Below are 22,574 nucleotides of genomic sequence, written 5' to 3'. Positions count from 1 at the left end.
TTTGATTTGTGTATTTAAACTTGTATTATTAGCCTATTGTCACCCGGAACTTTTAAGAGGTAGTTTATTGACATTACCTACAGTATTGTTGAAAAGTCTTGACCTCCTCCCCCTCTTTTAATATATAGGTGCAGTGATTTATTGAAACATGTAAAAACATACAAAGAACTGCAGTATATGAGGTTAAAAAAAGACATTCAAAGATCTTCTTTGGATCTTGGCTCTTTCTTTTGACAAAGTCCCCAACACCCCCGACTGAAATGCAGCCTCAAACCATGACAAATCCTCTACTGTGTTTTACAGATGTCTGAAGACAAACACTGTTGGACCTTTTTCATACCTCTCTATACTGACAGTTTTAACCAGACATTTCACATTTGGATCCATCAGTCCATAAGACTTGCTGCTACTGATTTTCAGTCAGTGTCAGTGGAAATATGGTTGTCAAAAATCTATTTCTGACAAGGCTTCGGTGAACAGTTGATGAATCAACTGAAGGGCCAGATGTGTCTCGCAGGTCCTATGTCAGGTCTTTATTAGATTTGTCCTATTTCTTAAGGACATAACTTTCAGATACTGTTCATTTGCTGTGGACAGTTTTTCAGTCTTGTCACTTCTTCTGTTCTCCACTTATCCAGTTGTCTCAGATTATCAGGGGCACACTTCACACCATACCAAGATATGCTTTTCGGCTAATAATTCTTTTGGTATCTCCTTACTGATGCAAAAAATAAAAGGTTATGCCTATGAAACTGTTACAATTGACATTTTGTTTTCTTGAAAGACTGATAGTAACAAAGTCCCTACATATTACAGGGTTAAGAAAGAGATTTCGGGATGTCGTTCCTGGGATCTGCTGGAAATACTCACTCACCTAAACAAAACAAGACAAAATCCCTAGAACAAAACAAACAATTAACAGTTTTCACTTGAACAGCAGGTGGCGGTATGTCCCGTTCAATAGTCTGTTCATAAAACTAAGGAAGAAGAAGAAGAAGTAGGAGCAAACTTGCCCGCCAATTTCGAAGGATGTAAACAGTGCTGTCTTCCTGCCTCTGTTAATCGAAATGTTGTGAAAAATATATTTTACCAGGAAACTGAGAATATTCGGCTGTCAACAATGAATTCCAGTGGGAAAGGTAGAGCAGCACAAATGCATGTTTTTGTTGTTCAGCTAACAGGAGTAAAATTAGCTTAAACGCTGCTATGAAACTCGATGCCAGGCATCGAGTATGTATGGAAGCTCTAAGCATGATACTTGAACGCTGTATTATTAATGAAGCTTTAGCTCTAAAAACGACTTGCAAAGCTAAATCAACATCTAACATGGTCATGATTTTGTTAACAGGCTCTGCTGATTCAGCTCACCTTGCTGCCAGGTAATCATACTTTGTCACGCCGTCTGTTTTTTTTAGTTTAAAACGCTGACGCTACAAACCTAAAAGGATAACGGTAAAATGAAACCAGAGCTGCTTCATACTAATACGACCCTAACTCTGTTGCTACCAAGAAGGATCAAAAGAAAACTGTTTCCCTCCTTATGATTAGGAGTTAAGTGACTAAATGTAATGACCAAAGTGAGATAGTTGGTCACATCGTTAGGATTGATCTCTAAAAGGGCTGTAATTTGTATGGATTAGCAAACATGCAGGCTCACAAACTATGTTGGTGTAATCTGTTTGTAAAAATAAATTTCTCAGCTGTATGCAGCACATTTATGGAGCAGGAAAAGTAAAATAAAAATGGGCCAATGTAATGAAATAATGCACGCAATAATGCATAGTGTTGTTGCTGGTACGGTGTGTGGCTAATGAGGCCACTTTAACTGTTATTTTGATGCTTTTGGAAAGACAATAGTTATAGTTAAAACAACCATGCAGTAAATTAGCAGCTGCTCTTTTTAACAGTGTTTAACTCTTGCTATTTTCACCTTAAATATCTTGCTCTTTGTCGTGTTATTATCTGGGCTTAAAGCAGTGAGAGCGACTCTATTAAAGTCTTTGTCAGAGTACGACCTCTGACCCGGGACACTGGGCTGACCACAGATGGCGATCAGAACCTGTGTCTCTCTGTCACGTCACCAAACACCATCCGTTTGCTCTCAAAACCAGAACCACGAACCTTCACCTATGATCATGTTGCTGATATGGACACCACACAGGTTTGAGGCACATTATTGATTATTCGGTTATAAAAATGCCACTGTGTCACTGTTAATATTAATTGTCTAAATTTTATTTTACTGATCTGAGATGTAGCTTTTATGGCTAAAAAAGTAATTGTAACATTTCTACAGGTTGCTGTATTTTCCAGTGTGGCCAAGAATATTGTTGAGTCGTGCATGAATGGATATAACGGTACAATATTTGCCTAGTAAGTGATCTTCCCATTCTTTACTTCATAAAATCAATTTATGGCACAGCCAGTCTTCAGTGTGCTTAATGTGAATTACCCATTTGGTTCCTTATTGGTCTCCTCTTTTGCAGTGGACAAACAGGCTCTGGAAAAACCTTCACCATGCTTGGTGCGGCTTCTGTAATATCACTTACATTTTAGAATAAATATGATCGAACAATCATATAACCTAAAATAATTTTTCTCTCTTTTGCTTCAGGGCCATCCGAGCTGGATAATTTCACAGATGATCTAAGGGGGGTCATTCCTCGAAGTTTTGAGTACCTGTTTTTTCTCATCAACAGGGAAGTGGAAAGGGTGAGCACTAACATTTTATTATCTTGAAAGACATATTGTTCAAATTTGTTCTTTAAATGAATTTTTCACTTGTTCTCCCCTCCCCAACAGTCTTCTCAGTCCAAGAGTTTCCTCTGCAAATGTTCATTTATTGAGATATACAATGAACAAATTTATGACCTTCTGGACACGGCCTCAGCCAGCCTTTTTCTCAGGGAGAACATCAAGAAAGGTGTCTTTGTTGAGGGAGTCGTGGAGAAGTTTGTGAACTCAGCGGCTGAAGCGTACCAGGTATAAAGTCCCAGTTTGTTGTGGCTGATGGTTCTTATGTTTACTGTCTAACCAATTAGAATGTATGAAACCTGTATGTTCTTGTATGTGAATTTATCCAGTTTCATAAAAACAAAACAAGCTGTGGGACTGTATAAAATGTGTGTTTTAAACCATTTAGGTGCTCTCTATGGGCTGGCGCAATCGACGTGTGGCCTCTACCTCGATGAATCGCGAGTCTTCGAGATCCCACGCAGTGTTCACTATGACTTTGGAGTCCAAGGAGTCCATCAATGAAGTGGTGAACATCCGAATGTCTCAGCTGAACCTGGTTGATCTGGCAGGGTCTGAGAGGCAGAAAGACACACACACAGAGGGCTCGAGATTGAAGGTGAAGGCTTTGTGTCTTAATGCCCTCACACTATTGGACCTACATTGTTTTATGGTCTCTAAAAGTTGCTGTCTGCTCTGCTTCTGTTGCTCAGGAGGCCAGCAGTATCAATCGCTCCCTCATGTGCCTTGGCCAGGTGATCATGGCGCTGGTGGACGTGTCTAATGGAAAGAATCGCCACATCTGCTACAGGGATTCAAAGCTCACCTTTCTGCTCAGGGTATGTGTAGATGCAAATTCAGGAGGATGTAGCATGGAAATAATAATTGCAGACATGCGCCACAGTCAGGCATTATCGTTGCAGTGCTTGATTTTTAAGGTTTTCTCTCTTTATTTTAGGTCTTAACTTGCAAATGTGATTTCCTAGGTTGTAGAGTATGGATTGCAGTGAATATATGAGATTCATAAAATTTCACAGTGTAACTTCTGGGGAATTATATGTGAAATAATGTTCAGATATATTAACAATTCTATTGTCACTGTAATTTCAGGACTCTCTTGGAGGGAATGCCAAGACTTACATCATAGCCAACGTCCACCCTGGTTCAAAGTGTTTTGGAGAAACATTGTCCACCCTGCAGTTTGCCCAGAGAGCAAAGTTGATCAAAAATAAGGTATAAGTCATAAGAGCCAAATACTTAGTTAAAACTTAGAATTAACAAGTGTGTCTTGATTTCTCACTACAGTTTTTTCCTATCTCTGTATAATTATTGTGCCTTGCCAGGCTGTCATCAATGAAGATACACAGGGAAATATGAAGCAGCTGCAGGCTGAAGTGAAGAAGCTGAAGGAGCAGCTTGCTCAGGCGCTCACATCTCAGGGAGTGGACTATGGGAGAGACATAGCACCAGGAGGACCAGAACTTCACATGGGTAACAATGAATCAAACATATGTTAATGTTCAGCCCGTTAACAACCTGTTTAAACCGTTTTAGAGTTCAGCATAGACTAAGTTACTTTTTTTTTTTTTTATTCTAACCAATCCAGGCTCATCCATCGAGACTCATCATGATGTCTCATATAAAGCAAAGTTTATGTCTGCTATTCGTCTGTGGAAGAAACAAGATGAGGAAAAAAAGGCAAGATGAAGCTTTTATTTGTTTATTTTGCCACGTATTTTAAAAACCTATAGTGAAACTTATAGTTACGTTTGATTGTTCTCAGGCGCTACTCACCAAGGTGGCCCAACTAGAGGAGGCCTGGGCGCAAAAAGACAAGTTTATCCATTCCAGCCGAATGATTGTCAGGTTTCGAGAAGACCACATCTCTCGCCTGGAGAAAAAACTGAAGGCAGGGGAAAACTTGCTGTCAGACAAGGACTCTCAGGCTCTGATTGATCAGCTGAAAGAAGAGATTAAGATCTTGAAGGATCAGGTACAAATGTCAGCCCACTGCTTAAATTAAAGGCTTTGAAACTATATCTGCATATTGTATAGATGCAAGCTGTAGGAGAAACTAAAATCAAAATACACTCCAGTGGCATATATATTTTTCTTCATATAACAACATGGCAAAAGCAAGGTTACATGTGCCATAATTAATTTCTCACTTTCTTCACCACCACACTCTTTATTTTTATTTTTTTTAAAACACTTCTGCCTTGAACAAGGTTGAACATCACCCAAAGATGACTCGCTACGCTGCAGAGAATTACAGCCTCAGAGAGGAGAACCGTCAGCTACGTTCGCTTGAATCAGTGGTGAAAGCTCAAGAAGTTGCAGCCCAAGTTGCTGTGGAGATTGAAGAGGCCTTTCAGAAAGCTGTGGAGTCAGAGAGACCCACAGAAAGTAAGATTGCCATCCAAAAATTGGAGAATTATGTTTGGAAAAATAAAACTGTGAATTATAATATACTGTTGTTTTTAATTATCACTTGTTGCTCCACAGCTTCAGAAGTCTCTTCAGCCTCTGTGGCTACAGATACCACCTCGGCAGCGACAATTGAGAAACTCAATGCCAAGCTCCTTCAGAGACAGTCAGACCTGACAGGGGCCCTTCAGGCTTTTGAAGAGTACAAAGATGTCACCAAGTAAGAGTTAAAGAGGTTCTTTAATATAAATCTGATGTTAACATCCCTTCTACCTCTTGTAGAAGAGGTATCATATATGAAAACACAGCTCAGCTTTGATTTCTGTGTCAAAAATGTATTTAAAAGAATTTTTAATATGTATTATTTAAATCACAAATAAACTTCACGAAGATTAAAGTGGTGCTTTGTGTTTCAGGAAGCAGATGGCTCAGCTCGAGTCTGAGAAACGATACCTTGAGAAGTCCAACAAACATTTGGAGAAGATTCTGGAAGCTACAAATGCTTATAACAAACAGGAGGTTTCTGAACTGAACCGAATTCATGTTGAAACTCTAAAGGTTAGTCGTTGCAAAAATGACTAACTATAAGGTAACATTAGGTCCAATCTCTATTTAGGATTATGAAAAAATGAATTGGGCTTCAATAATGAAATATCTATTGTACCAGATTCTCAGCACGCCCACCAGAGGATACAACTTGCGGTCCCGCCTCGTGCCGCTCTCCAGCCCGGAGCACCTGAATGGGATGGACGGTAATGAAAACGGCATTTGGTCGGAGCAGCCTCCATCAGACATGACTGAGATGGCCCTGACGGAGGAACTGCGTCAAGTGCAGGTAAAGCAGTGTGGATTTTTGTCTGCATATACTATGCAAATAAAATGACCGCATAAAGTCCACTTATTGTGTTAAACTTTTTCTGATTTGTCATCAGGATCAAGCTAGCCGCATCCAGGCGCAGTTGAATGAAGAGGAGCTGAAGAACAGCAAGATGCTGCAAGAAATCTCCAAACTTGAGGAACAGGTGGCTGTGATAACTCAGGAATCTGACTGCAAGGACGAGGTAGAAATGTTTAATTTGCATGAGAAATTGGAAAATGTCCTTTTTTAAATTGATTTCCTGATTATTTACACTGTTGTACAGCAACTTTCTACTGAAAGAAATAACTGGAATAAAGATCAACTCTGTCTGCAAGAAACTATTAACAACCTGCAACAGAGCCTTCAGTCTGAACAGCAAGCTGCAGAAGGTTAGTCTGTGATGTTTCTGCTGATTGCATGAACTTGTGCTCATCTTAAGAAATGTAAGAACTTTTGACTTTAGCCAGCGATGGGAAAAGTTTGCCACGGTCCTTTTGCACTTCTTTCAGTTCTGAGGAGCGAGATCCGTGACCTGCGCTTGGTGCTGCAGTCGTCCGATAAGGAGCTGGCCTCTGTGAAGAACAAGCTAATAGACAGTCAGAGCGAGCAGCAGAGAGAGATGAGTCAGCTCTCCAACAGTCTGATCAGCACACAGCTCCAACTTGACAAAGTCCAGTAAGCATGAGTCAAATACTGGGGTGGACAACATTTTTTCTTTTAGAGAGCCATGCTATGTAGAACCACATGTAGAACAACTGAATTGAAGTTGATGAAAATGATGCTGAATTATGGAAAGTCTGTTGAAAACAAATCTGTGTTGATGTTGTTTCAAAAGCTTTCAATTCAGTTTAGGATTGTGTTAATACTGATAAATGTGCTTTCTCCATAAATTTATTATAATGGCGCTGTGTGTTACACAACTGTGTGACATTTAGCTTTATGGGAACATAAAGACTATCAAATCAACTCGCGTTAAATATAGAGTTGAAGGAAAATATGTGTGGCCATCACCAGAGAGCTGTAACGGTTCATTACAGAAAACAGTTTGCCCAGTTCCCTCTGTTTGAATCCAGTTAAATAGCAGTAAAGCAGCCAATAAAGTAGAGGGGGCTGGATTCAAGTGGTTCTTATTTTTTGCAGTGCTGTGGCCTCATTAGTATGTTGATGTGTTCACGTGACAACATCTTCATTCCAGGCTGGAGTGGGAGCAGCTTCTGGAGCAGCATCGGACACTTCAGGATTCGTTTGACCAGCTTCAAGCTGAGGCCAAGTTTGAGGCTGATCAGTCAAGACAGCAGCTGGATGACAGGCAGAAGGAGATCGACGAACTGAAAGCCGAGATCATGGTGAGTGAACTCGCAGGGTTTACGACAGCTTTGTCTGAAAATGTTGCCATGATGTTTACTTTCTATCCTTGATTTTTATTTATTTATTTATTTATTTATTTTACTGTAGAAATTGAATAATTCTCTGCAAACTGAGCAGGAGCACACAAACACCTTAGTCTCCCAGTTAAAGGAAAACAAAGAAAGTACATCAAAGTAAGTTCTGCACAGTTAAAACTTTTAATCTTTTTTTTTTTTTTTTTTTTTGTCTCCTAAAATGTTAAATTACTACATTAACATGGGTCGCTTTCGTATCCTTCAGGGAACTTCTTGAAACAGTGGAGCAGAATGCACAACTCAAAAAACAAGTCTCAGACTTGATAACACAAAATCAACAACAGGTCAGTCTTAAGAACAAGGTGTATCTCTGCAAATAAAAAAACTTTCATATAAGTATTTGCAGCCTAGTCGTTAAACCTGCTTGTTTCATTTTTGTTTCAAAGGTGTCCACTCTTGCTGATCTTGAACAAAATCTTACCTCTGCCAAGGAAAGCATAAAAAGCTTGGAACAGAAGACTGAACAGGACAAAGTAAGCCTCGTATCTTTAATTCCTCAAATATGGCTTCTGTATTTCTACTGCCCTTCTAAAAACTGCTTGTAATGTTTTACAGGATGTTGTTTTAGACCTTATTAACCAAACCAGAGACCTCCGCAGTGAGCTGAGCCACAAGGACCAGACCATTGTTCATCTTAATGAAGATATCAGAGACATCACTGTAATCTTACTCCTACGTTATCCTTATACTGTTTGCTGTAGTTACCCTTTACGTTACACAACCATTTTATAGTGCATTTTTATACAGTTAATCTCATTGCTCTTCCAGGCCAAATGCAACGCTGCATGCTGTGAAAGGGACAACATCAAGGAGCAAAAGTGTAAGATGCAGGAAGAAATCTGTGACCTTAAAGAAACTTTAGACAGGAGGGTGGCATCCAACAAAATAGAGGTAATGAAACGACTGTAAATGAATTTGTGGTGTTTTGTAGATTCATCACAAGTAATTAAGAGCAAAGAATAGAGTTGAATGATACAAATTGTATATACTGTGTGTCTTCAGGTTGAGGTTTTGCAGGAGGAGATTGTTTATGCCACTGAGGAGGTTGAAAGGCTTACTAAAGTCTTAGATGAGCAAAACAGCCTCCTGCAGGCATCTCAAGAGCAAACCGCCAAGAAGGATATCATTATACAGAATCTGCAGCAGAAGGTAAAGTTTTTTTATTTTGTTTTATTTATTCAATTAAGTCAATCAAATAACACATCAATGTTACCAATTTCCCTAATTTCTACCTTTTACCAGCTGCAACGACAGCAAGAAGCTGTCGAGAAAACTATCAGGAATGGAGCTTTCCAGCCACCCGTTGAACCGACAGTAACGCCTAAATCGTTTCCTCGGGTAAAACCTGCTTATGTTTTTAACATCTACCTGGTCACTGGTGCCCAAATTTAGCTTAACATCCAACCGTGGCTTACCCAAATTGAGAAGCTGCAAGTCATGGCTCAGTGGTCTCATGGTTAACATGTTCACCTTGCATATGAAAGATCTCTAATGCGACACCAGAAGAAGACACAAAAACCAAACGTCAGGGTGTCACAAGCTGAAGTTAAGTAGAGGCTTGTGTCAGAAAGTGTAAAATCTTTGCCTATCAACCATGTGTGCTTGTTTAACCTAGCCCTAACATACCTGGTGAACGTGAAGAAGTTAAATATCCCTTCATAAATGTATGTTTTTAAATTTGCACTTAAGAACATAGCATATACAAACTTTCTTGTTTATTTCTTTTTTCCCTCTTTTTAAATTTAAGACACCCTGTACCCCTGGAAGTTTCAACAGGGACCTGAGCCAGGTGCTGGAAATCCAGGAGCGGGAGCTGGAGAATAGACGCTCTTCCATGATGACCATGGAAATTCTTTTATCAGAGCTGAATGCTGAGAGAGCTGCCAAAAATGAGGAAATCGAACGGCTTAAGGTATATTTGTGGAAAAATTAATGAATCTATAATCTTTCATAATTAGACTGATTTATATCAAGTAGCTTTGTTTTTATAGATTCGAATAAGTTCTTTATGAAGTTCTTATTGAAGTTGCTGTATTTAAATATTTTTTTATTTGCATTTTTCATGAAATGCTTGTCATGAATGCATCCTATTTGAATATATACACAACATTCATATACTGTATTGCCTTTCTCCCAGACGCAGCTCAGTGAGAAAGAGATGGTTCGAATGGAGATCCAGGCTTTGCTTGATAAGTTTTACACTAAGCAGAACCAGATGACCCAAAATGGAAATAATAACGGGTTGAGTATCTTGAAGATTATGCAATCCTCAGGCCACCTATAATGAAAAAGTATAAATAAAATAAATAATTCTGCCTTGCATGTGTTTCAGTGAAGAGTTGAATGAAGCCTTCAAGCACTCCATTCTTAAAGAGCTAGATGAGGAGAGAACAGAGAAGGTCTGCATCTGTTCTTCTGCTTTAAAATTCTATCATTAATGAAGTTACCGATAATTATTCATGTCCTGTTTCTCTTGTATTTATTAACAGAGCAAAATGATGCAGAAGCTTTCAGAAACTCAAAAAAAGTAAGCATCTGCATGGATTGGTGTCATCAGATTGATCTGTTTGCTCTTGCATAATGCTTCAAACCTTTTTTTAAGCTTCAGATTTTACAGCCTGCTCTGTTTTCTTCTCCTCTCTGCGATTAGATTGCAGGCGCAGGAGTCTATGTTGGTTCAGTCTCAGACCTGCATTCAAGAGCTCACCACTGAGCTGAGAAACCGCTGTCTAGAGCTGAGAGAGACGAACCAGAGGATAGTGGAGGAAGAGAAATTAATCCAGGTAAAAATCATGTGCCATACAAAGATTGTGCTATGCATAGCCGTCTCATTTTACATCTGGAACACTGGGTCCAGATTTACAAAGACAATATAGTATTTTTAAGACTAATACTGTTGCCAACAGAGTTGTTGTTGTTTTTTTCTAACATTTGTTATGTGTAGTTATTTATGAGTCCTTAAAGTGGAGTTTTAAAATAATCTTATTTTATTGTCACTATGAATTGGGGATTACTCCTTTATGTTCTGCCTGACTCAGCTCTGATCAGCTGGTTGATTCTGGATCTTCCCTGTGTTATTAACAGGGAAGTTCAGGGTGTTTCTCCCCTCTCTTCTTTACCCTTATACATTTTCATTTATTGGCTCTTATAAATGTTGATACGGATATCGGTAAAGAGCCAGTATTATATATATTGCTATGGGTCGGGGTCTAGCATATTGCACATTTGTGAACCTACAGGTGGCTTTTGTGACTTCTGCAACTTTTTGTGCTTTCTTACAGGAGATTGAGGTTCTCCGTAAACAGAACATTAAGCTGTCTGAGGAGAATGGAAAACTTGTGGGACACAAGAATCACAAACAGAGGATTGAGTATCTCGTTAAGCTTAAGAAGGACAACACAAAACTTCAGGAGGTAACTATGTTCTCCTCTAAGACTAAAGAAGGCTTTTCTATGACCAGGTGAATACTGATAACTCATGACATCAATCAAATTTGTGCAATTCTTTGTGTTTTCAAGGAAAACGAAAAGCTCCGAACGGAGATTAGCTTAATGCGCGAGAACACTGGATGTCCACCGCTGGAGTTAAACCTCTGATGCTTGTTTGAACAGTCAAATCTTTTTTTTCTTTTTTCTTTTTTTTTTAATATAAGTTTGTTTTTTCTGCCATAATGTTATTCTACTTCTGTTTTTTGGACTTTGACACTGTGCTGTGACTAAACCTCTGTTAGTGCAGGCCCACGTTTTCTTGGTCCTGTTAGGTTAGATTGATATCACGTTGTTCTCTGGTTATGGAGTCTGTGTTCACATTTTGTCGGTGTATATGCTTGGTGCTGTGTTGTATGACTGAAGATTTGAATTCTGTACATGGCATTGTTAGTTGCCGTTTTACCATTGTAGTGATGTATATCCAATGAATTTCTTTTTCTTTTCTTTTTTTTAGCACAATGAACTTAAAAAAAAAAAATACTGCAATTAAATTTTTTCTCTTTTCTAAGTTTGAATGTCAGTATTTCGGAGCCTGATCCAAATGTTTTATTTTATCTGAACAACAGCAGGAATCCCCAAAATCATCCTTGTTAAACCTACAAATGTCATGGCTGTTGGGTCTGTGTTTCCACAAGCCCCGCTAATTCTAGAGACTTATTCATCATGAAGAAAACAAGACAGTCGATCGATCAATCACTTGCGCAAGGGAGGCCTGTGTCCACCACGAAAATGACCTCACATCTGACCTCCCTTGCTGCCTTTTATTGAGAGACAGTTCACACAAAAAAAACATCAGAACAAAGCCACGCCCACATGGTTCTAAGGTGTGTGTGTGTGTGTGTGTGTGTGTGTGTGTGTGTGTGTGTGTGTGTGTGTGTGTGTGTGTGTGTGTGTGTGTGTGTGTGTGTGTGCTCCATACAAAGGGGAGGAAGTTTACCAACATCAAACAGACCTTCACAAGGATGTGCCTGTGATAAAAACACTACTGCCCCTCCCCACTCAGAACCTCGTGAATCTGGGGAGGGGAGGACAGAAAGAATTCCTTTCACAGAGTTAAAACAATGTACAAATGGTAAACATAAAATGACAAACATTTAACAATTCACTCTAACAATGGCCCAATTGAATATAAAGAATTTCTGCACCTCCCCAAAGCTTCAATCAGAAATCTGATTAACACAAATGAAGATGAAGTATCTTCTCTTTGGCTTCGCAGATTCATTTTTATCCTCTTTTAATTTTCTATTTACTTTATTTGCAGTTTCTCATTTCCTACCTGATAGTTACTGCTCCTTTCTACCTGTTTACTCACTAATGACAGAAAATATGGGACAGAATACCTGGTAACTTAAGTCATTTGGATTTGTTCTATGAGTTCTGATTACTTCACTAAATTCATGCCCCAGTGGGACATCCAAGCCCACACCTTAGAAATCACTATGCTAAATATTAAGTTAACACAAATGCTTACATCTGTTTAAGAAATTTGTTTGGCATTTTACATGAGACAGTGCACAAACATAAATCTGATTTTAAGCTGTCAAGTATGTCTTTAGATATAAAACATCCAACCGAATTAGCTTTCAGTGGTTTAAAAAATAGATAGTGGAGATCACCTAAACAGGTAAGTCATAATTGATAGTAATTTCTCTGATTTTGTTCTTTAATATAGAAATATTTTATTTGGTTGCTATCATTATTGTGACAAATCGTATACAATAATTATCTTCTTGCCTAGTTCCACATACCAAAGGTATTACAGTTAACTAAAATGTTTTCATTTGTTAGTCATGTAAAAACAAACCAAGAGCAGAAAAATTAACAATAATACTATGACTAGTACAGTATTAACTATAACAATTTTGGTTACCCTGTTCGTGGTGTATCTTCTGTGGGTGCTGATAACTTGTTTATAAGGTTCATTTAAAAAACAGACAGAGAGACAGGTAGACTTGCCATTTTTATTCCAACCGCCAGTGGGAGACCTTAGAGCTGCGCCTGCCTCACGTGTTTTCGTCTTCGTGTTACCCGCTATCACAGCGAAGTGGGAAAAAAAATACAATTACTGGCGCAAAATGAAGAAAATATTTACCGCTGAACAAATATCGGACTGGTTCACTTCAGGGAACAGGTTTGCGAACATTAAACTCACAGAAGAAGTGGCTGAGAGGAAGTCAGACGATGAACCATCGTCGAAAGAGAGCAGGTATGATGGTTTAGTTAGCGTAAACGTGGTTGACCTTAAGCTAAGTAGCATGCTAGCATGGTCTAGCTTTGCATTCAGGTGTTAGACACTTAAATATTTTAGAAAAATTAATGGCGTATGGTTTTGTTGTTGTTGCTAGATTTAGCTGCTCAAAGTGATACCGTTAAATTGTTTTTAACTTATGAAGTGTTTTAAGTCGTTGGCGGACATATACATCATGTCTCAGCTTGGCAGCAAGTATTGGAAAGTGAAGTTCAAATAGAAGAAATCACATTGTAGGCATGCTTAAATGTCACCGTAATGGGTAAATGCGTAACGACCAAAATTAACACAAATTATTCCGGATCTGTAGAAAACAAACGGGGGGATATTTTAATGGTTTCATCCATACAGCTGCACGTTTTTGTATGGTTTTCCTAAAACCTCGAATCTGAATGTATTTTAACCTTTGTTTTTACACTGCCAGTGGTCTTTTTTTTAAGTATTCAAATTGAGATAAGGGTAAAAACTCCGGTGTCATCCAAGCAAATGCACACTGTTTTAAGAAATGTACCAAATATTTGCTCTACCAAAGCTACCAGATTCCTCTTAAAATCTTACACTAGATCCCCTAATACAGGGGTGGGGGAACTCCAGGCCTCAAGGGCCGGTGTCCTGCAGGTCTTAGATGTGTCCTTGATCCAACATAGCTGATTTAAATGGCCAACTTGCCTCCTCAACTGAATTTGGAAGACCATGCAGGCACAGAGAATACCAGCATGGACAGTAAAAATGAGGCAGAACAGGTAGCCCCAAACGGAAGGACCAGTCAAAACTAATTGAGGATCTTATTCCTAAACAAGGGGCTAACTCTCTAGCATGGAGATAGTTTGGTTATGAAAAGTCTGACATGGACCAGAAATCTGTACTCTGCAAATAATACCACAAACAGGTCCCCACCACAGACGTAAGCATGACAAACCTCTTCTACCACCTATGCAAGAATCACGTGAGAGAGTTTACAGATGAGAAGCAAAAAAGAGCCCTCAGGTTCTCAAAATAAACCTTAGACTTAAATGTTAGAACAGACTTTTCCCCGCAGCACGCCATATAATAAACTCGTACAAAGAAAATTGGCGGCCGTTACAACTTGTGTCTAAAAATATATATAGTTATATTGAATTGGTCAAAACACTTGACTCCAGGTACACGATGAGTTGCCCGAGATGTCTTTTAAGTTCTCGAGAAGCCTGGTAATGAACTAGTTTTGATTCAGGTGTATTGACCCAGGGTGATATCTCAAACCTGCCGGACACCGGCCCTTGAGGCCTGGAGTTCCCCACCACTGACCTAATATTATAAGGGTGGATGCTGTTGATGTGTGTCTGATAAACAGTCCCAAAGATGGACTGCATAAGTCCCCACATTTTCTTACCATGTTGTTTGATGCAGGTCATCTAAAACAGACAAGTGAAAAATATCATTTTGTCTTTGCATGTTTTTCTTTATTTTAAGGTTTTCATTACCTGTGAATTATCAAAAATTAATGGTTAGATTATCAGTGTTGATCCGACTGAGGCCTTCACTAATGCAAACTGAATTATAGTAAATCTTATTTTAATGTTTGTTTTTTTTTATTTATAAAGGACGTTCTTTAGTCAAGGCAACAACTTAATAATATTTTTTGTCCAATAGTATATTGATAAGCTAAATGGAAATCATACTATTTATTACCATTTACACGTTGATCTGTTTTTCAAGTTGGTTGATTGAGTTTAATGACCATCAAATAGTGCATTGCTACACTTCTTCCTGAAGGGTGTCTTAACTGTAGCACAGAACAATAGCTGCTGTTTGTCAAGGGATTTAGGACTCCGAAAGGAAGTTAAACACTGATACACAAGAACAAAAACAAGTCCTACACAAATCAAGATGAGTTCTGCCTAATCTATATAAAATGTTTAGCTCAATGTTTTTTTATTTTTCAGTCTGAAACATTTACATTAAAGAGTGCTCACTCAGATTTCCAGGGTTTTTCCTGCATATAAAATGTTTGCCACCCAAGAGGTTTTGGCCAGCAATAACAGGAAAGTTGACTGACTTGTGTTAGATAAGGTAACGTGGAGTGTTTACATCTTTGCATTAACTATATGTGAGCCAGTCATGTTTTTACACATGTATTCACTCCAAAAGCTGGACATTTTGAGCTCTTAATGAGCTACCACAAATTGACCAACTCAGTCAGTTTGTCACTTAGCCAAAAGCCAAAAAGGCATCTAGTGCTTTTACTATTAAAATCACTCCAGGTTCTTGACATCTCTGAAATGCATCTCCAGCTGTTCAATTGAAGGTTTAGAATAAGGAGTAACTAAACAACTCAGGCTGTGAAGTAGGGATAAGAATTAGTTATTGCCATTAAACATTTGAGTACATATAACACCTAGCCTAGTGCTATTTTGGTAAAGCTAGTGAAATGTCTATATCTAAGACGCATATTGCGATTTGGTCTCCATGCTGTTGGTTGCAGATGGTTAAAGAGTTGTCCTTTCACAGTGTGGTGCTGTAAGCACCTTTGGACCTGAGAGGTACTGGATAATAATATGGAAGGTCCCAGTCCCTGTGTGCTGTGAATGAACCAGAGTGGCGCATGACCCGATCCACGTATCCAGAGACCGTTGGGATCTCTTCCCTTGGATGGTCGCCACAGTTGGGGACAGTGGGTGTGACAAACCCCTGCTTCATTTTGTACCGGCTGGTCCAAGCCTCCATGGGTTGGAACTGCACCGGCTGCACTGAGAGGTCATCCTCTTCATCATATCCCCTTTGGCTCAGGAAGTCCTTTAGTATTTGCTTAAACACAGATGCCAGCTCCCAGGGTCGTATGTTGTTAGTGGCAAGCACCTCACGAAACCTGTGGAAACATACAACATTATAGTTAATTAAACAGTTCTTGGAGAGGTTTTTCTCATTTCCTCATCATTTATTCCTTCTTGTTTCCTTTGCGCTCTGTCCTCTCGTCTCTGACTTGAAAATCAGTCACACTAAGCCACGTTGAAATATGTCTCTGTTCCTAAAAACACAGTATCACTGTAGTTTATGAAATAGTCACACACTCCTATCTGGTTATTATTCTTTCTGCTGAAGGGGTTGGTGGTAAAGTTTGACCTCTTACATTAGAGACAGTGGACATGAAATCTACTCAAGTTTTGAAAAGCTTTGACAGAGATGTTATTTCTATATTATGACTTTTGTCTTCATAGCAGCAGCCGTGTAGTGATTGTGCCCTCACCCAGAGGTTTAGATTTCACATTTTATTGCCTTAACATTAGCATGGAGCCAGAATTTACCTCCATGCTTACTAACCTTAGCTAACTAAGGTTAACAAGGGTTCATAAACTGTACAGATTCAGTGAAAATACATACATATTGACTAATTAGTGCTTATTAACAAATTAAGTGCCAGATTTACTAAACAGGTCAAAATAGCAGGTGTAAATGGCTCTCAGAGTTGCGGGTTTGCTTGTGATGTAAATATTCACTTCCCTATATTTTGTGCCTTGAGAAAGGAACTCTCAGAAATGCATATGCAATAGAGTCAGTCGGAAAAAATCAGAGTCACTCTATCAGAGTCACTCTAACAAGCAATCTTGTCACTGCGCCATCTTTGTAAATACTCATAAAACTTTAGCACTCACTGCTGGGAGGGTCTGTACATTAACAAAGGCACAAGGTAATAACAGCACAAAGATGTTGAAGAGGATCAGTTTAATAACCTTCAGTAGTGGATGAGCCCTAACAGATTCCAGCTCTAGTTGCCCAACCTGTCAATTATTGAGACCACACTCCTAACTTGGTTATCCAGTTGGTTATAAACAAATTCAGCCCACTCAGAGGACTTATAAAGGGGAAACTAGCTGTAGATGCTTTATAATGTTGCTAAGTTAAATTTAAATGGGAGCCTTTAGGGCACAGGTGTCGAACTCCAGGCTTCGAGGGCCGGTGTCCTGCAGGTTTTAGATGTGTCCTTGATCCAACACAGCTGATTTAAATGGCTAAATGACCTCCTCAGCATGTCTTGAAGTTCTCCAGAAGCCTGGTAATGAACTAATCATTTGATTCAGGTGTGTTGACCCAGGGTGAGATCTAAAACCTGCAGGACACCGGCCCTCGAGGCCTGGAGTGCGACACCCCTGCTTTAGGGAATGACTTCCGTTTTGAGCCATACTCAAGTGGCAACTACTAGAACTGACACTGTCCTTTGTTGGCAGTACAAGGCTACAGCATGTAGATGATGGTCTACAAATGTACAACCATGTCAGTCCCATAAGATGCAAGCAGAGGAGTTGAGTATCTACAAACTAAGAAATAATATTTCCATCAGCATGGTGTCAGCCTGCTAATGTGAAGTTTCTGTGCTTCACCTAAAATGTTGGACCTGTGTGCTTTTATCTGTTTTCTCTCACAGTTTCAAAAAATGACATATCTGGGACAACAGCGAAGATTTTTGTAAATGATAAAAGCATAATAACACATCTTATTAAATATGTTTTTCTTGGCTAAGATGTTATGTAAGCACACAGTAGTGAACTGGTAGAGAGTTTTATGGGGAATATGTAAGTAGGTCACAGTGCTCATTGCTCAACCATGTCTAACAGCTATTTTTCCATACTGGCTAACAGACGAGTGGCAACCCCGGCAGCCTGGCTTCACTCACCCTTACAGGGCGTCCTTCACCTTCACATGTTAACACCCTGTATCGCCTGTGTCTGTGACAATAACACATAATGGCTTTCTTGGCAGCTCGCCCTAGCTCCCTTTCCCTTTGGGTCTTCTCTGCTTTGCCTGCTGTCAGGCCCTGTTGATGCAGTAGCAGCTAGTATCTGTTGACAGCTTACTAATGTGAGGACAGAAGAATGCATGGGTACTACTAAACACCTGGAGAGGACGGTGGCTGCTTGGATAGATGGGATCTGGGCACACAAGAACTCCAGCTGTTGTAGTTCTGATGAGGGGATGAGGGTCCGCAACCTGGGGTACTTTTGAAACCAGTGGAGACCCAGAGCGCTGTGAGCCATCCTATGCTCACGCTCCAGTTCTCTCGCCAGCCGCTCGCGCTCTTCCACATGCCACAGGAGCTCTGTGATCAGCATGCGGCTGGGTAACCCCCCTGAGATTTTCAGAGATGGTGTTTCATCCTGAGCCTGCACTCTTGTCTCATGCGACCATTTCATCCAGCTGAACAGAGGCATGGCATTCACAGCACGCTGTCTTTAAAAGCTGAAGACATTAGAATAATTAGTTATCTTTAGCATCAAGACAGGATTTTCACAACACAACAGAATCATAATAATCATCTGAATTACTGGAATAGACGTTGCTTAAAACAAATTTCTATAACGGTTGCACCTGCAAATGACAGGACGGCATAACAGCAAGTGAGGAACTGCTTAAGTCAGGCAGATGAGGAAAAAACACTGAGGTAAGCCAGGGAAATTAAAACTCTTCTCTGAAAACCTTTAGAAAAAAATAATGGTTTTTTTCCCTCTTTATTAAAAATGTTTGTGGGTACCAAAGAGGTTTTGGTCTTCCCTTAAAGGAAAATGTAATACACTGTGATTACATTTAAAAAACAAAAAAAAACCCCAAAACTTTCTGGGGATTTAACATGCTGTAATATAAAATAATTCTTTTGCTATTTAAATCCCCCCCCCCCCCCCCCCCCAAAAAACAAAAAAACAAAAAAAAAAACAAAAAAAAAAACCAGGATCCATTTCTTTTAAGATAACAGACTTTCCTTAACTGTGACCCAAGTTATCACCTCCCAAAATGTGTATTTCAAGTCAAAATTAACCGCTAACCAGAGGAATTTTTCTTGAAAATGGAAATGCTAATTTGCTAATTGTCAAAAATCTTGCAGTTGTACTGAAATGGGTTTGACTATTCAGGTTGAATGAAAATTATTTGATTAGAATGTTTTATTAATTTTATGTGGTAAATCTAGTTTATAACTGAAATCTAGTCTGTGACTCTTTGTGACGTTTTAATAATTCAGAATTTAAGCTTGACATTGAAAAATGATCATCCCATAGCTATTCTGTCCTTTGATCCCTGCCTGATGGCTACTTTGATTTCAAGGCTGATGTCCCAGGTGTGCGTATTTGGCCCTTTTATTCAAGCTGATAGATCAGCTGAGTTTCCACCTGGGATTCAGATGGATTAAACTGCCTGTGGGGTCAGAGGTCAGCCATACAGAAAACCTTAAGGGTTTTCGCTTAGTAAGCTGCAAATCAGATTTTAAAAATTAAAAAAAAATTGTTATCACAATAATATCTGGATGAATAAGAAAAGAAAGAAATGTACTTACTGGTGAAACAGCACTGCTGACTCTTGTCTGAGCTTTTTAGAAATTGGGCAAAGAAGAGCTTTTCACAGAGTAGAGCCTCCAGCGTCTTGTCTCCATGGATCTGCCTGTGCAAACTTTACTCCTCTCACTGTTGACTACGTCCGGCAGCAATCCTTCCCTTGCTTTGTTGTTGCAAATGTTTTTGTCTTGTAGTTTTTTGTCCTGTCCTCTCACTGCGCCTGTCATGCAGACTTTTTCCAGGAGAGTTAGTCACACGCACACGGATAACTGACTAAGAGCTGTCACTTCTCTTCTCCTTTCACCCCACTCTCCTCTGTGCAGTGTGCAGCTTTTGTTGTAGGGTCAGCTGCTTTGTAGCTTGCACGAAACGTGTGCATTGGAGAGAAAGAGAGAGGACGAGGGTGCGTGTGTGCGCACAAGTCGTGGGTGTGCATTTGAGCTCCTAGTACTGTCAGGGTTTTTGTCTGCTGTTGTGATAAAATTCTCTCCTCGCTAAGAGTGCAGGAGGCACACATGCATAAACACACACACAACCGGGAATGCTCCTCAGGCTGCAGCGCTGTGGGCCTGGTCAAGCTGACAGAGGGAAATTAGAGAGGATGCAAAAACTTAGTTAGAAATTCCATTAAGAAGTGAAATATGCAGAGGAAAAAATGTGAAACTTTCTTCTAGAAAATGTATGTTTAAAAACAAAAAATATTTCAAAAGGTTTATGAATCTGTGAGTTTAACTGTGACTAACTGATGTTGACTTATGTTTGGTTATACAGCCCCCTTTTTTTCTTTTATTGCCATACTTAAGCTTTTTTCTTTTAAAAAAAAATTGGGTTTTGTACATGGATTACCACGTATAAAGAAGGGGAGCATTTTCCTGTTCATTTTGTTTTTTATCTTTGTTGATGTTGAGAAAAATGCTACAACATCTAGCATTATATTCAACCTCACAGTTCCTGTAATGATCTGAAATTAATTCTTACACTCAAAGGAAACTGATTTTCATATAATATTGATAATTTTGATAAATCCTGGCTTCCAACTTGTCTTGTTTTTACCAGTACATATATTTGTCTTTGCGTTGTGAGGAAATTGCGGTATAAAGGTCGAAACTGAAAGCTTAAACGTTAAAGTCTTTTAGTCCAAAACAGCTAATCGTATCTTGTACAGTTTTGGTGTTACTACATTAGATTTGTTTGTAATTCTCAGATTTGGTTTTCTTACAGTCCAGCAAAGATTCTTGAGCATGGCAGCCCAAAACCTGTGATCTCTGATGGAGAGAGGCTGCAAAAACCAGAACCTGCAGTGCGTAAGTACTAATTTTGTCATAGCCTTTCTGAGCCTAGGTTGTGTATTTTGGGATATACAGAAAGCTTAATTCTTAATCAGTTTAAAACTTTATTTTTCCTTTTACTCCTGCAACTTTTCTTTTCACTAGGTTATGCTAATCCTCCTCCACTCACAAGCTATGAGTATCCAGACTTGCCCATAGCCAAAAACAGACAGGAGGTAAGAGATTGACTTAGCTTGATGGTCCTGTAGTGCACTTTCATTATCCCGAGGTTCTGTTCGTCATTTTTACTGAAATTTTTTTTATGTCCCCAGGACACTTGAGCACTTAAGATTTTGCTGTTTGCTCAAGATGAACATTACAACAAAGTTATTTGATGCTGATGGACAACAGCTAACTTCAAATTCCCTAGTCTATTATTATTTGTTGACTAATACAGAGTAGTGTGTGTGTGTGTGTGTTTTAGGAGATAATGCTGTCATTTAAGCTGGACTTTCTTAATGCAGATTATAAAGTCTAAAATTTAGGCCATAAATCAGCTTACCACATCCATCTGCCCAACAATTTCATAACTTTTTCTCCAAATTTCATTTGTTTTTTCGATGATATGGGTTAGTAGCTAAATGTCCTTCCTTTTTTTTTTTTTTATCAAATGCCTTTCTTTTTAACTGTGCACGTGTCCTTTTGTGTTTTTTATGTGTGTGTCTGTTTGCGGTTGTTTCCAGCTGATTTCCCTCATAGAAAACAACTCTGTAGTGATCATTCAAGGAGCCACAGGCAGTGGCAAGACCACCCAGCTGCCACAGTACATTCTGGACTATTACAATGAGAAAAATGCCTCATGCAACATTGTAGTCACCCAACCACGTAAAATTGGAGCCACCAGTATTGCTCGATGGGTTGCCAAACAGCGGAAGTGTACCCTGGGTAGTCTGGTGGGATATCAGGTTGGTGCAGTATTAGGATAGAATGTGATTTTCTTAAACTGCATACACTGCTCTTCGATCATGTAGCAGTAGTAGAAAACCAAGATACAATGACCCATATTGATTCAAACTTTAGACAAAGAGCATTCATTATTATCTTTCTCACAACTTCAGAGTGTTTGCATGCATGTGTTAACAAGCTCTTGTATGCTTTGTTGCTAGGATGTCTGACTGTGTTGTGCAGAGCTTTGAAACTGTGTGTCTAATAATAACTGTTGTCTCCTCCGCTTGATGCAGACCTCTGGAGTTAAGGATGATGTCACTGACAGTGGGAGCAATGATAAATAGTCAGTTTTAGAAGGAGAAAAAATTCTTAGCTTATGCAACAGAAACTAAACATTATGGTATAATTTCCATTATAACATTAAAATAGGGGAGAGTTATATCTATATATTTGTTTAGCTGCAAGTTGGCAAAGCAAAAAGTGTAACATGGATACGCAATCGATTTTGTTGAGGTTCACTGATGTTTTCTCCAGTCAGAACCACAAATAGTCATTTTGGCATTGCAGACATCAGTTTTTAAAACCCTGTAAAAGTTTAAGCCTAAAGCTACAGCAGAGGAAGTGTACTTCCTCTGTGGCCTCTGCTGTTCCTTCCTGAGGCAGTAAAAAGTAATCTTGTTGTGTTTTTTGGAGCTCAATAAATCCAAGTAGTGCTATAATGCAGCAAAACAGTACAAAAACTTAAATTCTAAAGAAATCAAATTGCAGATGGTATAAAAAGATTATCTGCAAGTTGGCATTTGAAGATGACAGGATTTTTCAAGTTTCATCAGTTCATATAGAGCTTGGGTAAAAGGCATTC

General features: G+C 39.1%; 3 protein-coding genes across 4 annotated transcripts in view; 2 read left to right on the top strand and 1 right to left on the bottom strand.

Annotated features, from left to right (window-relative positions):
- Positions 1-985: 985 nt before the first annotated feature.
- On the top strand, positions 986-11,457 carry kif15 (kinesin family member 15). 2 transcript variants are annotated; one of them, XM_026152194.2, is made up of 35 exons: positions 986-1,139; positions 1,349-1,379; positions 1,978-2,161; positions 2,297-2,373; positions 2,487-2,524; positions 2,615-2,712; positions 2,803-2,982; positions 3,143-3,352; positions 3,447-3,572; positions 3,844-3,966; positions 4,077-4,224; positions 4,340-4,431; positions 4,517-4,726; positions 4,962-5,139; positions 5,239-5,380; positions 5,577-5,718; positions 5,828-5,995; positions 6,093-6,221; positions 6,303-6,408; positions 6,529-6,694; positions 7,215-7,365; positions 7,475-7,560; positions 7,667-7,745; positions 7,848-7,934; positions 8,017-8,121; positions 8,230-8,352; positions 8,464-8,610; positions 8,704-8,799; positions 9,209-9,373; positions 9,599-9,702; positions 9,794-9,860; positions 9,951-9,988; positions 10,112-10,244; positions 10,743-10,874; positions 10,980-11,457. In XM_026152194.2, exons 1-35 carry the CDS (start codon positions 1,121-1,123, stop codon positions 11,055-11,057), a joined length of 4,158 nt encoding a protein of 1,385 aa, XP_026007979.2. In that variant the 5' UTR covers positions 986-1,120; the 3' UTR covers positions 11,058-11,457. The 2 variants fall into 2 exon arrangements, with proteins under 2 accessions (XP_026007979.2, XP_026007978.2); XM_026152193.2 differs by having other exon boundaries at positions 1,975-2,161.
- Positions 11,191-19,821, bottom strand: rd3l (RD3 like). Its single transcript, XM_026151035.2, has 3 exons — positions 19,499-19,821; positions 18,070-18,411; positions 11,191-16,045 (listed from the first exon to the last, which is right to left on the bottom strand). The coding sequence occupies exons 2-3, from the start codon at positions 18,381-18,383 to the stop codon at positions 15,682-15,684; spliced, it is 678 nt and encodes a 225-aa protein (XP_026006820.1). The 5' UTR covers positions 18,384-18,411; positions 19,499-19,821; the 3' UTR covers positions 11,191-15,681.
- Positions 12,628-22,574, top strand: part of tdrd9 (tudor domain containing 9) — a 40,210-nt gene continuing 30,263 nt past the window's right edge. Inside the window, exons 1-4 of the mRNA XM_026151030.2 lie at positions 12,628-13,155; positions 20,718-20,800; positions 20,930-21,000; positions 21,508-21,729. Of these exons, the coding sequence (XP_026006815.2) occupies positions 13,025-13,155; positions 20,718-20,800; positions 20,930-21,000; positions 21,508-21,729 (507 nt within the window). The 5' untranslated portion in view covers positions 12,628-13,024. The remainder of the gene's footprint in view (positions 13,156-20,717; positions 20,801-20,929; positions 21,001-21,507; positions 21,730-22,574) is intronic.

The sequence above is a fragment of the Astatotilapia calliptera genome, chromosome 19 (assembly GCF_964374335.1).
Source record: "Astatotilapia calliptera chromosome 19, fAstCal68.1, whole genome shotgun sequence".
NCBI lineage: Eukaryota > Metazoa > Chordata > Actinopteri > Cichliformes > Cichlidae > Astatotilapia > Astatotilapia calliptera.
The sequence above is the reverse complement of the archived record's forward strand: the minus strand, read 5'-3'. Positions and strand labels throughout refer to the sequence as shown.

Bases quoted from the DNA above. Each gene is read 5' to 3' on its own strand.
- kif15 (XM_026152193.2), top strand. The intron at 2,983-3,142 runs GTATAAAGTCCC...TAAACCATTTAG, and splicing joins CAGCGGCTGAAGCGTACCAG to GTGCTCTCTATGGGCTGGCG. The intron at 8,122-8,229 runs GTAATCTTACTC...TTGCTCTTCCAG, and splicing joins AAGATATCAGAGACATCACT to GCCAAATGCAACGCTGCATG.
- rd3l (XM_026151035.2), bottom strand. From the start codon at position 18,383: ATGCCTCTGTTCAGCTGGATGAAATGGTCGCATGAGACAAGAGTGCAG. The intron at 16,046-18,069 runs GTGTTTAGTAGT...ATGTTTCCACAG, and splicing joins GCAGCCACCGTCCTCTCCAG to GTTTCGTGAGGTGCTTGCCA.